Genomic DNA, 16,885 nt, shown 5'->3' on the forward strand with positions numbered 1-16,885 from the left:
TCTAAAATGAATGGAGTATACAGTACCAAACAAAAACATGTTTGTGGAAGTCTGTTGGAATCTACTACTGAATATGAACATGAGAAGGTCAGTCTTCAATGGCCACTTTTCTGTGAATCATGTTTCTTGAGTCTTTTTCTTGGAGAAGCCTGAAATGAAACTTGAAACTTTTGCAAACTAACACACACACACCCCTAAAATAAAGCAACAGGCTATCCTCTCATTTGTGCAGCCATTTTTTCCTTTCTGCGTGTATATTTGATTTATTTAGATTTTCCCCCACAATATTGTATATTTTTATGGACAGTGTCACACAAAAATATAATAATTTAGCATTAATTTTATTAAAATATGAGCAATTGTGACAATGTCTGGTTCTCTAGAAATTTTAGGAAAATAATCTATTCCGGAAATGTTTAGCAAAAATAAAGAAGTGAAAGTAAATGTCAAAAAGCCCCATGATGTCATTCCAAATTTTTGCAAAGGGAATACAAGACCTGAATCTTACTTAAAGGCACATATATGTATTTCCAAGAAGATGAACTCAGTTCTTCACATGACACTCTGCAAAAATAAAACTCTCCTGTATTTAAATAAAGCCCAAGTATTTTTCCCAGGTAAATGTAATTTCCTTTTTCCTAACCACACTGTTTCATGACTATTGATGATGTACATATCACCCATATGGAAATGACAAGGGAGGCAATAGTGGCAAACCACCTTTTTTTTTCCTGAAGAACTGAAAACACTTTTTTTTCTTACATTACCATAAGCTGATGGCATATATATTTGTTATACATACTGAAAAACTATACAAGCTCTCTTGATCAATGAGGTCTCTGAAAATATTTGATTTACCATGGTAACCATGGCACAGACGATAGGTTTCTCTGTTTCAGTGCACTTAATCTGCTGCATGTAAGATCACATGGCAAATTCAATTAAGCTGTTGTAATGGATGATCCTTAAAAATCCTCTCAGTATCTCACTGACGACAAGAAAATTAGCAGATGAGAATCCACTTGTCCTGAAGTTGCTGTAGCAGAAAATCTTGCTCCAAAACAGCCAAGAGACTACATATGTTATTGATCTGTCCAGGGTCCTGATACAAATTAGAGTGTATTCATAACACTGCCTGTTCACCTGATCGTATACTAAAGATGAAGAAACTCCCAGTTATGTTGGTTTCAGGGCAAATAGTTTTGCAGCAAGTTACTGAAAGTCACAAGAAGCAGCCACTGCTAAAAGCAGTGTGGGCTGAGGCTTATCATGAAGAGCACAAAAGCTATTTTGCTAAAAGCATCATTTAGTATCAGATCAGAAAGTATTGTCAAGATTTACTTAACATTAATTTCCCAAAGCAATTTTTCTCAAACTTGGTAACTTTAACTCCCAGAATTCCCCACAGTTAACAAAAGTCTAATAATAATCAAATGTGCCATGTATGCTCTCTCTTCAAAGCATGAGAGATAGCTAAGAAAAAAATGTGATGCAGCCTGATAGCCAATTGCACTGTTCTTATCATTCTACACAAGGAGTTGTGTAGAAACAGGAGAACACCACAATCCAAAGCTACTGACCAAGGCTAAAAAAATTTGCTGACAAAGCAAAAACAGCAAAGGAGGAGGAGGAGGAGGAGGAATAATTTGATAGCCTCTAAGTTCTTATTTACAACCACAAGAGAAAGGTACCCAGTTTAAACAGTACCTTTCATTGTTGTTTAGATAGGACCATGTCCAAATTACTGGGACAAGAAAAAAAATGATGCTGCTATGCAGGTATTACAACCATTCATTTAGTGACCATTTGAAGTTACAAGAGCACTGGAAAAAAAAGGACTTACAATTGATCCTCACACTAACAACCACTGCACTATCCCTGCAGTCACATGATCAAAATATAGGTGCCTGGGCAACCTGCATGCATTTATGACAATTACAGTGCCCTGGGGTCATGGCATCACTGTTTGGGATCTTCCCAACTGGCTTCCAAGAAGTCAATGGGGGAAGCTGGATTCACTTAGTGACTAATGATTCACTTAAAGCAGTGATTCACTTAGCAGTCACAGCAAAATTAGTCATAAAATTGAGTGCAATTCACTTAAATGCCTTTGTTTAGCAATGGAAATTCTGATTGCAATTGTGGCTGTTGAGGACTAGACTTCCTTTCTCAGAAAATAATTAAAAGAAAAGGGCAGGTGCAATGCTGCTTCTGGAGAAGTGAGAAATACAGTTCAAACACCTGCAACCTAAACAGTCTTTAGTACAGGGGTCAACAACCTTAAACACTCAAAGAGCCACAAAGGTCCTAACTGGAAGCGCCCCATTCAATTCTGGAGCCAACTGGAAGTCCAGTTCCCCCACCACAGAGTCTCCTCCTAGCACGGCATCCTTTTTCCTCTACCTGTCCTATCAATTGTGGAGCCGACAGGCAACAGGGAGCCACAGCAGAGAGATGAAGGAGCCATATGTAGCTCCAGAGCCGTGGGTTGCCAACCCCTGCTCTAGTAGAATCAAGTTCCCTATTAAGAAAGTACTCTGAATACAATACAATTCTGCATCAAACAATGTACTACTATGCCTAACTACATAGGTAATAACTACACTGGAGCACTTCCCATTACTGAAAAATGTCTCTCAATTTTCTAAGGTTAAATAATTAAAATTATTCAAATGCCTATACTCTCTGTTCCGTGTTTAGTGCCCAAATTACACATAAAATTATTCCTAACCTGTACATTACTAATTAGTTTTCCTAAACCTATAAAAAATGAAGTACAATCAAACAGTTCCAATAATTCAGAAATATGAATATAGATAATTTTCTAGAAGGAAAAAATGAAATAGTAATCATTCAGCTCAACTCCCAGACCCTCAAAATAATCCTTCAAACCTCACAGCACATGTATTATTTATGATAATCTATGCAATTCACACACTTGAGCTACTTACAGTGTTTTTCATTTTCCCTCCTTTGCATTTATTTTTTTCATCTTTATCCCATTTTTTTTATTCATTTTGTCATATTCAAGGCAGTAGACATCTCATACAATAAATCTTCCTTCTATTTTCCCTACAACAACAATCATGTGAGATGGGTTGGGCTGAGAGTGTGACTAACTCAAAGTCACACAGCTGTTTTTGCATGCCTAAGGCAGGACTAGAACTCAGTCTCCTAGTTTCTAGGCTAGCACCTTAACCATTATACTGTCTCTATTTACTAACTACATTTATAAGGCTGCCCAGCTCAAACAATGTGAATCCAGACAATTTACTTGAAGTGTGTGGCTATGATTTTGGAGCATTAAAGTACTTGAAATGAAAACTCTGCTATCTATATCCATCCAAGAAGGTGATTGTCCCACAATTTTCACAACATTACACTCAATATCATTTGGGAAGAAATGAGCATTCCAAGATCTGATACTAAAATTTCACTATAAAAGGCCTACCAGGGAAACATCAAAAGTATAATTCTTGATTATATGGTTGAATTTTTTCAGAATATATTACTCCATAAGAAAATTCCCATAAAATAATTCAGGATAAGAGGGACCATTCTTTCAAAATTTGCGTTCTTTTCAGGGTCATGTTGAACTTACCATGACAATGAATGGGATCAAAGCAACTGGGATGAAGGCAAAGCCAAAAGTGGAAAAAGCTAAACCATTCTTTTTTTCTGTATCTTCCTCTTCCCAGAGAGGAAAATATCTCTCTTGGCAGAGATAGAACATGATAATCTGCAGGTTGGACAGATTTCTGCCTCTTGCCCAATATTTTCTACTCTAATGCAGGGGCCTTACCCAGCACCTTGCTCAGTCACTTCAATCTTGGTGACTTTTAAGATATGTGAAGTTCAGCTCCCTAAAATTCTCCAGCCACATATAATCAACACATCATGAAGTTGCCATGGTTGAGAAACACTGCCCTGGATTGAACATAGGAACTGATACGCATAAAGTATGCATTCTTCCACATCATCTAAAATGTTTTTATTTTATATCACACACACACACATCATATATGTAGTAGAAAAATGAACTTTGAAGACCTAATATTCTAATCACATTCTAGCCAATGATTTTGGCAGAATGCAATATAATACATATACACACACACACACACACAATTCTTGAGGACTCATACAGAAATACAACAGAAAGCAAAACCCATAAGAAATAAAGATAGAACCATATTGTAAAATACCAAGAAAATAAGATACTAACAAAAAATCAAATCAAGGGAAGGTCCTGTGAAACAAAAGGCTAGCAGAGAAGGAACAATCCTTTTCTTCACTGGGAGGCTGTTCTACCATGTTGATTCTGCAATGAAAAAGCAGTGCCTCTTTGCCTCAGACCCTCGAATTCCTAAAAATGTGGGATTTGCAATAAATTCTCCCTGATATAATCAATCTAATCAATCAGGCTGAAGCCGGATAGAGAAGCTGGTTCTGAAGATATCCTGGTTAGGAAGACTTTATAGGTCCAAACTAGCATCTTAAGTTGGACCTGGAAACTAATTGACAATCACAGGTGGTCTTTGACTTTTGGCCACAATTGGGACCAGAATTTCTATTAAGCAAGGCAGCTGTTAAATGAATCGCACCCAATTTTACAATGACTTTTTACCATGATTGTTAAGCAAATCACAGGAGATGGTAGTGAATCATGCATTTTTTTTAATGTGAATTCAATTTTCCCTATTGACTTTGCTTGTGAGGTGATCGGATGACTTCGGGATACTACTGCTGCCATAAATACATTCCGGTTTTCAAGTGCCAGCATTCTGATCAAGGACCATGGCATGCTGCTGATTGTAAATGTGGGGATCAGTTCAAAATCACTCCTTTTGCTAAATGAACGGTGATATGCTGAGGATTAGATATGTAATGCAGATTCTGTCAAGCCAATTGTATTATGTGCTCCCAACATCAGGAGACCCAACGGCCGTGGGCTGCTGCTTTTTGAACTGCAATTTCTGAAAATTCTTTTAATGGCAACCCCAATTAGAGTTCATTACAGTAGTCCAAAAGGGTGGTGACAAGAAATGAGCTACAATTGCCCAAGTCCTCCTTCTCTAGGTAAAGGGTGCAACTGATTCCAGAAGCAGCTCCAAGCCTATCCTAATTTCACTGAATTGCAGTGCACAATGAAAGACGTTCTTGGGATTGTTCTTGAGATTCAAAGAAGTGCTGTAGGAAAACAATTAATACAAATACCATTAACATCTTGTGAAAAAAAAAGTCATTTTTATCCATCTGACACCAGACCATATACCTTTAAACCTATACTCAGCAGCTTCACCTATTTCTATCTTTTGACCCTAAGTTTTCAGATAGGTTATGGATTTCCACCTAAAAGACAGTAGCAATAGCAATAGCATTTAGACTTATATGCCGCTTTACAGTGCTTTTAAACCCACTCTAAGCGGTTTGCAGAGTCAGCATATTGCCCCCAACAATCTGGGTCCTCATTTTACCCACTTTGGAAGGATGGAAGGCTGAGTCAACCTTGAGCCTGGTGAGATTCGATCTGCCAAATTTCAGGCAGCCAGCAGTCAAAGAAGTAGCCTGCAGTACTGCACTCTAACTATTGCACCACCATGGCTCAGTAAATAGAAATTAATCCACTTTCCTATCAATTGTGATAAGAAGATTCACCCATATCCAAAATTCACATCAAAGTCACATACTAGCCTGCATTTGTTTTGTCAACATGAGGCATAATATGTCTTTACATAGTCAACACCATCTATCATAGCAAAAACATCATTTGTTAATGGGCTCAAAATTTCTTCTGACATCAAAAACCTAACTAATTTTCAAGAGTTTCTTTTTTGTTTTGTTTTTCTGAAGACCTGGCAGGTGGTTACAGCTGAAGAGAAGAAAAGCAGGTCCTTCCACCAGGCATGCCTTCAGGGGAAGGTGATGATCAAAAGGTGAAAGTAAAATAAAGTTCACAAACTTTTTCTTACATGTAGGAACAGAAGCTACATAATTTCAGATTTTTTTTCCCCCACATCGTTCCTCTTCACACACCTGACAGATTGCCTCTTGGAACATAGTCAGAAATGAAAACTGAACTGGCTAACTTATTTTGAAATACCAGAATTTGGTCAAGGGAAATATAAAATAAAATCTAGACAACAATTAGTGACAGAGGAATATACTGTAAGCTTATTTATTTATTCGCTTATTTATTGATATTAGAAAGATTTAAAGTAGACAAAATAATTTATGATTCTGAACATTGTAAGATTAAGCTTGAAACAGAACTATGAACAAATGATGAACATGCAATGGCAAAAATAATTAAAGTTTTATTGAAATTTGAAACAGAGGCAGAATAAGTGATAGAATGTATGATAAAGTGGATTTAAATTTTGGATTTATAATATACAGTTGGAACAATGGAAAAATATGTGGCTGAAAGAATTTAAACATATACTTTGTTATAACCTTCAAAATATTTTTTATAAAATGATGCATAGCGTTGTTGATATGCCACAAGACAAATTGTCTAAAATAAATAATGGAAATGTGAACATGAAGATATTATTTTGGTGGATGTGTAAAAAAATTAGAAAATTCTGGATTCAAATACATGCACTGATTCAGAAGATTTTAAAGATTAATATACAATCGGGACTGGAGATTTTTCTTTGGGCAAAGAGTCGAAAACAAAAATATAGAAATTTGTTTTTGTATATGATAGCTGTGGTGAGATTATTGTATGCACAAAGATGGAATGATCTGACAGTGTTCATAATGGAGAAATAGTTGGTGATTTGCTCAGAAGGCTAATTTGACTTCTATGATCAGATAAAAGACAGTATCTACATTTATTCCGACTGGAAAGATACACACACACATTCAGTCAGAAATAAATGTAAATTGTGTGTGTGTGTGTGTGTATTATAAAATAGATAAATGTGACCTTATGATTTATGGTTTTGATGATTAGACAGGATAGATTATTTTTGGATAACCTTCTATTGTATTTGGAAAGCTAGCTTGAATGTACATTACTGGCAAACACTCTTCCTCAAATTATTCACCTTCCATCATATTGAAACTTTTAATTGTCAATTTATATTTCAACATGCACAGAAGGAAATAACTCCTATCTTATTGTCCTTTCTTCTAAACTCCTCTCATGTACCTAAAGAGGAACTCTCAGGAAAGAGACTAAAAATATAGCAACCTTTTAAAAAAGGAAGTTTAGGTCAGAGAATGTTTCTTCTGTTTGATTTTTGGGGAATCCCAACTTGTCAAAATAATTGAAGAAACACAAAGTGACCATCTGGACTGATAACAACATACTGCATTCTGGTTTAACCTAGAGGGGAAAATACAAGACTAGAAAAAAAGATTTTTAACATTAAGGGTTAGAAGTTAGAAAGCCTGGATTAACCATAAAAATGTTATCTGGAAACTAGTATTTGTGTACATGCATGCATACCTTCAAGTCATGATTGACCTCGGTGGCTGCCTATATAAGTTGGTGCATGCTTCTGGGCACAATTATCAGAGGTTGTTTGGCCCAGCCTTCTTAGGGCCAAAAGAAAATGACTGGCCTAAAGCCACCAAGCTGTCTTGATGCCTAAAACAGGACTAGAACTCCCACGTTTTAGCCTAGTGCTGTAACCACTATTATATACCAAAATGGAGACTAGATGACAATTGGTGGGGCTCCCTAAAACCCTACTATAGCGATAGCAATGGCACTTAGAGTTATCCCGCTTTATAGTGCTTTACAGCCCTCTCTAAGTGGTTTTACAGAGTCAGCCTATTGCCCCCAACAATTTGGGTCCTCATTTTACCTACCTCGGAAGGATGGAAGGCTGAGTCAACCTTGAGGTGAGATTCGATCTGCAAAATTACAGGCAGCTGGCTGCAACAGAAGTGGCTTGAAGTACTGTACTCTAACAGAGGGACTGAGGTTCTTGATACTATTTCCTAAAGACTAAAAAAATTGCCTCTTATTTCTCAAGTCAAATTTCTCTGCTTTTCTCCTTTTTATAACATTTCAGGGAGTGTTATTTTAAAAAGTCATCATGGTGCAGTGGTTAGAATGCAGTATTGCAGACTAGTTCTGCTGACTGCCAGCAGTTCAATTCTCACTGGTTCAAGACTGACTCAACCTACCTACCATCCTTCTGAGGTTGGTAAAATGAGGACCCAAATTATTGGGGGCAATATGCTGATTCTGTAAACCATTTAAAGGGGGCTGTAAAGCACTGTGAAGCAGTATATAAGTCTTAAGTGCGACTGCTATTGCTATTTATCTGATAGAATTCGAGAAGACCAGAAAGCTTTCATACTCTTTTGTGTTAATCTGATTCACCCTAATAAAAGTACCAGGCAAATGTTTCTCAACCACATAAACTTTAAGATATCTAAACATCAACCCCTAGCCAGATGGCTGAGAAATTTTGGGAGTTGAAGTCCGCTCAAAGCTGCCAAGGTTACAAAAAACTGTACCTAAGCAAAGCAATGTTTGTAGTTTTGCTCTATCACACCAACAATTCAACATCTTACACCTGCAATAATAAAAATGCCATGTTTTGAAAATAATTCCTTTCTTTCTCCTGGAATGATACACCATTAGAATGATAACCATGTTTTAATTCTATGCAGAAGAATGAACCATGACTCTTAATATCACTGGTTGGTTATGCACACATGCTGACCTTCTCTCCAAGAGATAAGCATGCATCCTAAGATAGAAAGGCTTAGAAAATGGCAGCAATGTGAAATGCAACAATATAGAACACCCACACAGGTCAACACAAATATCAAGAGAAAAATGAAAGTGTGCAAAAATTATTAACAGTGCATATTTCCAAGGTCTTTCTATACAAACCCAAATTGATGGAAATAATATATAGAGCAATGACATGTCTGATAAAATTGCTTACTCCATTGCAAATTACAGTTATTTTTATTGGTTAAAAACCAGTCTTCTTCAAGTCAAACCTGACTTCTTTAATATTTTGTTAGAATTTTTCTATACTATAAAAACATTAAAGAGTAAAAAAATAAAAATATAGAAAAGAAAAAGAAAAAACAATTATCACATGTGCTCTTCTATCAAGTTATTGCCATGTTATTCTTTCCTCTTCCCCTTTAATCCTCTTTAATCCACCAATCCATAAATCATCAATTCAATTTTTTTCTTCTTTCAACAAAACCATATAAGGTTTTCACTCTTTTATAAATGTCTTTTTCATTTTTTAACCTGGCCAAGACAAGCTTGACTTCTGATGACTTCATGGAGACATCCCCATAGTTTTTTTCAGCAGCCATACAAAAGTGGTTTCCCATTGTTTTCTTCTGTGGTGAATTTCGTGACTTCCTAGTCTAGGTTTCGGCCCTGGCATGGTCTACTGATCTCTTAACTTGTAAAGTAAGAGACTTGTAGAACTTATGCTGCTTTCACAATCATAAACCACTGTCAGCATTCTCGGCACTTACCCAGTTCATACATTATCATTCTCCATGCAAACATATCTTAGTAAACGGCTCACATGGGAGCAAATTACAGAAGTGATGCAATTGCAATATAGTGATTGACTAAGAATGTAAGCAGGAAAGTTCTCCTCTCAAGTCTCATTAGAATCAAGAATTAATTACATGGTCATAGTCAAGTTAGAGCCTCCTCTTGGGTTTAGTTTCCTATTTCCACCATGAGGTTAATCTCTTTTACAAAACTGAAAATTAATCAAGATAGGTAGATATACAGATAAAGAGGGAGTACTATAAATTCTCAAAAAGTGCGCATATAAACATTAAATTATCATATTTATCTATGTGAACCAACACTGAAGATGCTTTGATTTAATAGACAAGTGTCACTGTCCATTAAAGATGCAAGGAATGAAATTCTGGTTTCTAACTATCATGTCTAAGAACCAACTTTTCCCTTGAAAAAATATAAGGTTTCCTGCTTGAGCAGAGCTTTGACTAGAACACCTCTTAGGTCCCTTCCAACTCTGTTATTCTGTTACTTTGTACATCTAAAACAAGAACACTAAGAAGCTAACTAAATTCTTAGGATTCCATACATCCATTGAAAATTTTGAAGACTGTTGATTTTAATAATTATACAGTGTTAAAAGTTCATTAAGTCCTGGTCGTGAGGGTTTCTATGAATCATCTTTGCATGACTGATGAGAAAGCAAATTCTGTGATGACCCAGGGTGTGGCACAAAAATAACGAAGTCACCAAAGTAGATAAATTCCAAGTCTCCAACTTGGCCCACAATGTCCAATTATCTTCGGGGGGGGGGATCAAACTCTTCCAAAAACAGTCTACAAAGGGAAGAAATGCAGTCCAAACCCAAAATATAGATAAAGTTGAAATAAAAAACCCAACACAAACCACGCTGAAGTAATTAACAGACAGACCAGGATAATCTTGCAGACTTTCAAAAGATAAGGAGGCACACATAGTTGGGAGGATGCCAAAACCCAGATAAGCGTGTTTTGTTTCCAGCAACTTTGCCATGCACAGTTTGCCCTTTTAAACAGTCTTCCCAGCTGCAGCCTATGAAGGGGATCAAGCCCCTTTCCTCTCCCGTGAACCACCTTATCTGTTCCTTTCTGCTTGCCCTAGGATGAAGAGGGGGTGGGCTTGGGTCTTCCTCTGAATGCCCAGCCGGCCTGTGCCCTTCCCCGGTTTCGTTCCCAGCCACCGGAGCCACACTCCCACTCCCTGTCAGCTGTTCCACATCTCCCTTGGAATCAGATTCTAACTGGGACATGACAAATTCATTAACTTCTTTACTTATAATATTTAGCTGTAAATTTGGCTTTAAAATTGTTTTGGGTTTTTTGTTTAGAACTGCAGTACCTGAGCTACTAGGTCAAACTACCAAATTGAGCTTTTTAACACCAAAGCTAATTTATTTTTCACTGAATAAACATGTTTTAATCCTATACTGCGTTCACATTAACTTATCTATACACACACATAGGCTAATCTATACTCCACCTGAATTAAGCATATTAATTCATTACTTGCTCCTTACTACTTACCTTACTTATGAAGGATAAAGCAACATGTCTGAATTAAAATTTCAGTTTTATTTACTGAATGAATATACAAAAAGTATACTTAACAATCCAAAATCACACTGGGCTATCTGCTGTCTCCCAACCTTCACTAAATCTTGTAAAGTTGTTATTAAATGGTATTATTTTTGTTGAGGAAGGGGAAAATAATCAAACTGACTGTTTAAATAAATATAAGTGAAAAGAAAGGGAAACAAAGTGTCAGCCCAACACAGCTAAATATACAGACATAACATAATGAATAAACATTTTCCAATCTAGACCTCAAGTTTGCAAATCAAGTCTTATACCACATCCATACAGTCCAAAATTTGATTTGGGCTTTTAAACATCTATCCATATTGAAGAGTCAATGGAGGTTTGAGGCCTCTACTAGGTATCTGCACTTGGTTTAACTCAAGAATTGAGAAATCCATCTTCTGAGGAAGACAATATTTCAGCAAAGCTAAATGAACAATTTATCAAGACCTTTGGTGATGTCCCTTCTTGACATACAATGTTGATGGTTTTGAAGGAAATGTCAGTCGAAGTCAGGTCAATAACAGCCAGAAGAATCAAAGTGGTAAATCAGCTACCTTGCCTTTACAAGTTCCTCTATTCAAAATTTAGTATTTAAACAAACAGCTGGCAGGAAATGAAGGGAAAAGAGTCCTCTGACATTACCTATTTAATTGATTATATCTATTCTGACTGGAAAACTGCAGGTAATTTCAACAACAATCAATAATAAACTAGATGGACAAAGAGATACGTCTAAAGAAATTTCTTACATGGTACTGTATTTATTTGTGTTCAATCTGCTATAGCTCAAAAAGAGAAAGTTGGAATTAAAGCTGCTAAGAGAATCTCTGAAATAAAGAGTATTATTTAAATAATGATTCATGGACAAAGAAAGTCTTATTGTGCACTGGCCTTGTACCCCAGAGTATGAAACTTTCATTCTGAAAGAGATTTAGGTTGCCTTTCTCATTCAACTTGATTCAGGTAACTCTTAGCATTGTTTTTCTATAAATATGTATGGTTTGATAAGGCTGCCCGCTCCAGTTCAATATTTTTATTTTGCTGTTTTAGGATATGTGTATTTGTGTGTGTACAACCACACATATTGTATATGGGAAAGAACTTTCAATATTTTATACACAAAAGCAATAAACCATAATAATATGGCCTTTGTGGAAAATGAGATGATGAATTTGCTTATGCTAAAATAATGTGAGGTATAGAAAAATCAGGTATGCAAGGTATACCTATTCAATACCTTCTATAGAAGATATAGAATATTAAAAAATCAAGTTCATTGCCTTCCTTGAAGCTCAATGGGAGAAACTGGGTAATTTTCAGTGCCTCATGACTAGTTTAGCTAAACAGGTCTCATGTTTTATGACTCCTCTTTTGATTTCCCAATTTCCCAATTCTTGGTGCAGCCCTCAAGTGATCTCTGGAATTGAGGTTCAACTTAAGCTACCTTGAAGTGTCAATCAAACGCCTAGCATACCAAAAGATCTTGGAAGAAAAGCTTAAGATACAAATTCTATGAGGAAATTCTTCTATGTTTCGTTTTGTTCTAAAGCACATTTAAAGGCTGTCCAAAAAGAAAACACAGCAGTGCTGGCCTTGGACAAATATTGGAAACTCATTTGCATTAGTCATACCACTGCTACAAGAGTAATCAGCAGTTATCTGAAAGATAAGATAGCCTCTAGGCAAATTGCAGTAATGTCTTCTGGCAAGCTACCCCAAGCAGTGAACTGATAACTCCTCAATTACCACATGAGTTCAACAGCTCAGTGACTGAACCGTTAAAGCAATATTAGTTACTTCAGTATTGCTAAGCATACTTCATGCAAGGCTCCATAAGCATGTTCTAATACAAGCCCAGCTGTTCCCACGTCACCTACAAAATAGATGAAACAGATAGGAAGTCCAGTTCTGAAGTTGATGCATTGGAGGGGGGGGGGACATCTATTGTGTTAAACAATCAGCAAGTCAAAACTAATCTCATCTACTGTCTGGTCAGTTCTAGGCTGCTGATTCAATAAAGAATTCCCTCAATGTTTCATAACAAAGTCAGCTTCTGACTCACAAGGACAGAAATGCTTTTGACCAAACTACCCATCTGAATCCAAGGTTCAAATGTACATACATCTGGAAATCTTAGAAGCAAAAGCTGGTACTACTATATGCAAAATTAGGTGCATCACTCTAAACCTATTAAACATATACACACATCAATGGATTTAAGTAGAACTTAATTCTGCATAGAGCTGCATAGAACCAAAGGGACTAGAAGTATCAACTGGTGCATGAATGTAGAGCTGCCTGAAATATATAGCAGATAGGCCAAGTAGATGAGATGGCACAGATAATAGACCTTTGATTTTAACAAATTTTAACAAAGAGGTAGTATATATCAAAAGACACCATAAACTTTTTTTCCAACCAGACCACTATCATAATAAATACTGACCTCTGCTCTTGTTCCAACTATAAAAGATAAAAGACCTGTGAATATTTTTGCTGGAAAAAGAGCAGAGGACAGCAATGTGGTTGTAAACATTTTCTTCTAGAATATTTCTCTTATACCTACCATGGCCCTAAGCTAGCACATCATCTTTTTTCAACACAATGGATACAGACTGTAGCGACTATAATAGAACTAAAATAATATCCAAACTGTTCTATATATTTTGTGTAATTCTATCTAATGTAAAATAACAAAGATGAGCAACCATTTAAATGATGAAAATTCTAAAATGTTCAGAGTAATTTGAATAACAAAGCATTGTCATTAAAAAAACTACAAATCACAGAAATATATATATGCATATTAGTGTGATGGGGCAAAGTTCCAAAACCATTTCCAAAACTATGAAATTTCATCGGTATTTGATTCCTGTAGCGAGACATGTTATATGCATTATAAAGTTCACTGATTCTATTTTTAATGACAAACAGTTGCTTTATTGACAAATAATAAATAAACAGGTCCACACATTGCAATCTCCTTTTTCCACTGTACTGTACTGTTGACACAGAGATTAAATTCCATGATTGGTAGCATTCAAATATTGTCTCTCCTGCTTCTGCTTTGTATCATAACTAGCTTATAGGAATTTTCTTTTCATGCCCCTGTTCCTCTACCATTTGCACACATCAAACATAATGCCTGCAGACTGGAAGGAGACAAAGAGGAGGAAGTGCAGAATCAATGAACCTCTGATGACTAATAATCACCCTATAGAACACCTGTTCCAGGCCAATATATCTTTGTGGGGGGGAAGCCCCAAGGCATTACTCTTTCAAAATATAGGCTACCTTCTAAGGGAGGGACAGTGAGACCACCAGTCTCAACTTATTCTACACAAGCAGCTTACTAACAGCTTTTGTATCACCAGCCAGAGAAAAGAAATCCAACTGTTTTAAAGGGAATTCATACCTTTTGGATCCTCCAATGTAGGTGAAGGTAAAAGTGGAATCTGCGTATCTGAAATCTGGAATACAAAAGAGATGTGTTGCTATTGATCAAGCTTGCTTGTTTGCCACATCTGTCTTGCCTGGTCTGTTAACTTCCCAGCACCCTCAGCTCCCTCCCCAGTATGCACACATATCAGAGATTAATTCAAGCTGGGGAATAAAAATAGCAACTATCATCATCATAATATAAGGGAGGAGGACCCCAGTCTACCCCTCCCTGCAACAAGTGCTCCAGTGCTATGGCAACAACAAGGATTTCCATTATCGGTGGAGGCAACAGGCAGTAAACAAGACAAACTGCTCAAGGCAAATCAAACATTATCAGAAATTATCTGAGGACAGTAACAAGCCAAAATATTGAAAATTTGAAATAAGGGGCCAGAGCGGGAGGGAAGGCGAGATGGGAGGAGATAAAAGGTAATAAAGATAGAGCTATTTGTGCACCGTATCACTAAGTCCACCCTAGAAGGTATACTTTTGACTAACACCTTCCCAGGCATGAAAAATATGATGATGGACGGACCCCAGTTTATTGTTCAAGGCAAAGGTTTAAAAACATGGCGGGAAATGGGGTGCATGAAAAAGACTGAGATGGATGGTGGCTTATTTCTTAAAGGTAAACCAAAACCCAATCTAACTAGGAATTAATTCACTAAGCCCCGACATCCAACAGTCCTCCAATTAAGCCACAATTAAGCCACAATAGCTACTTTATCTAGGAAGGGTGATGGGGGGGGGGGTTCGTCACATGCTTTGAAAAAAAAACCAAGAAGAAAACGCCAAAGGATTCTTCTCTCCGACCGAGTTCGGCTACCCTCCCATCAACACGTCTGGAGCCAACTCCAGCCACTGCCCTCCTTGGAGAAAAAAAAAGTCCGAAAGCAACTGAGTCGGGATAGGAAGCGGGGTGGCGGGGTGGGGGGTGGAGGGGGAAAAAGACCAAGCTGGGAAAACTCACCTGCAAACAGGCAGTCCTTTTCCACCTTGCACTTTTGGATCACTATGTCAATATCCTTCTGAATCCTTTCTTGCCTTGAACACATCCCCATGAACTGAATCCCTGGGGGAAAGGAAAAAAAAAGGAAAGGAAAGGAAAAGGCAAGGAAAACCGCCTTGGGGATTCCTCGGCTTGTCTTTCTCTCTCTAAGCTCGTTTCCTTTGCTTCCTTTTCGGTGAAAAAGCGGCTCAAAAATGGAACCCTTCCAGGAAGACCGAGGGCTTTTAACAAGAAAAGAGGGGAAGCTCGCCTTCCTGGGTGCGCGCGGAATCCGGGGGAAATTGGCGTTGCGTGGCCAGATGTGCTCGCCCAGATGTTGACGCCAGTTTCCCTTCGGGCTTGGCAGTAGATAGCCAGAAGGGGCTCGGGGGAGCTTTCGGCGCCGGCAGTGGCTTGGGCTGGCTGGCTGGCTGGCTGGCGAGAGAGAGAGAGAGAGAGAGAGAGCGAGCGAGCGGACTGACTGGCTTGGGAAAGGGGAGCAGCCCGGAGCTGGAGCTCCACAACCCAGCGTCTCTTGGCTCTCCTGCTCCCCCTCCGCCACCGCTGGGCTGCTGGAGTGACGGGGGGAGGAAAGGAGATGAGGCGCGGCGGCGGCGTAGCACAACAGCCTCAGCGGCAGCTCCAGGCAAATAGAGAGAGAGAGAGAAAGAGAAAGCGAGCGAGCGAGCAAGTCACTCCGCCGCGCGCGCTCACGCACACAAACACACAAACGCACACACACACACACGCGCGCATACAGGGGCAGCTCCCCGAGAGGCCGGCACTTCTGCAGCGACGCCAAGCCGCAAACCCCTCCCCTAGCCGCCGCCGCCGCCTCTCCCAAGCCCCAGACACACCGCCTGCTACGCGTACTGTTGCTTTTCCGCCCAGGAGTCCGGAGCGGAGCCGAAAGGCGGACGCCGAGCCGCGCTTCTTTTTTTTTTTCCTTCGCCGGAGCCCTTTGGGCTTCTCCGTCCACGGCTTCTACCGAAGGGAGGGGTCAACCAGGCAGTCTGGGCAACCGGTTAAATGGCTTGCGTGGCCTCCGGCGCGAAGGGCGGGGGAGGAGAATGGAAATTAGCGAGCCTTTTCGCGGGCTGAGAGGTTAGGCCTGCGCGTGTTGGGGGGGGGGGCAGAGAGAGAACCGAAGGTGAGACGCCGCAGGGAAAGCGCTGCGCACACGGGCGCAGCCCCCGCGCGCCCTTGCCTCGCGCCGGCTACCCACGGGCGCTTCACAGCGACGCTTTGCCCTCCCTGCTTCTGCGTTGTAGACTTGGCACGGCGGCAGTCGATGAGGCGGAGGTGGGGGGGGGGGGGGGGTGGATAGCGGCCGAGTCGTAAAGGTTCACGTTAAGGCGATGG

General features: G+C 38.9%; 1 protein-coding gene across 1 annotated transcript in view; it reads right to left on the reverse strand.

Annotated features, from left to right (window-relative positions):
• The window catches only part of PARP8 (poly(ADP-ribose) polymerase family member 8), a 175,537-nt gene extending 159,017 nt beyond the window's left edge, over positions 1–16,520 (reverse strand). The window contains exons 1-3 of the mRNA XM_087958448.1: positions 16,397–16,520; positions 15,506–15,607; positions 14,510–14,564 (exon numbers count right to left, since the gene is read on the reverse strand). Coding sequence (XP_087814574.1) covers positions 14,510–14,564; positions 15,506–15,596 — 146 coding nt within the window. The 5' untranslated portion in view covers positions 15,597–15,607; positions 16,397–16,520. The remainder of the gene's footprint in view (positions 1–14,509; positions 14,565–15,505; positions 15,608–16,396) is intronic.
• Between the last annotated feature and the right edge of the window lie 365 nt (positions 16,521–16,885).

Source organism: Notechis scutatus, chromosome 2, assembly GCF_049901735.1.
Source record: "Notechis scutatus isolate UNSWTSFEM ecotype Mainland chromosome 2, rNotScu1.2, whole genome shotgun sequence".
NCBI classification, from domain to species: Eukaryota; Metazoa; Chordata; class Lepidosauria; order Squamata; family Elapidae; genus Notechis; species Notechis scutatus.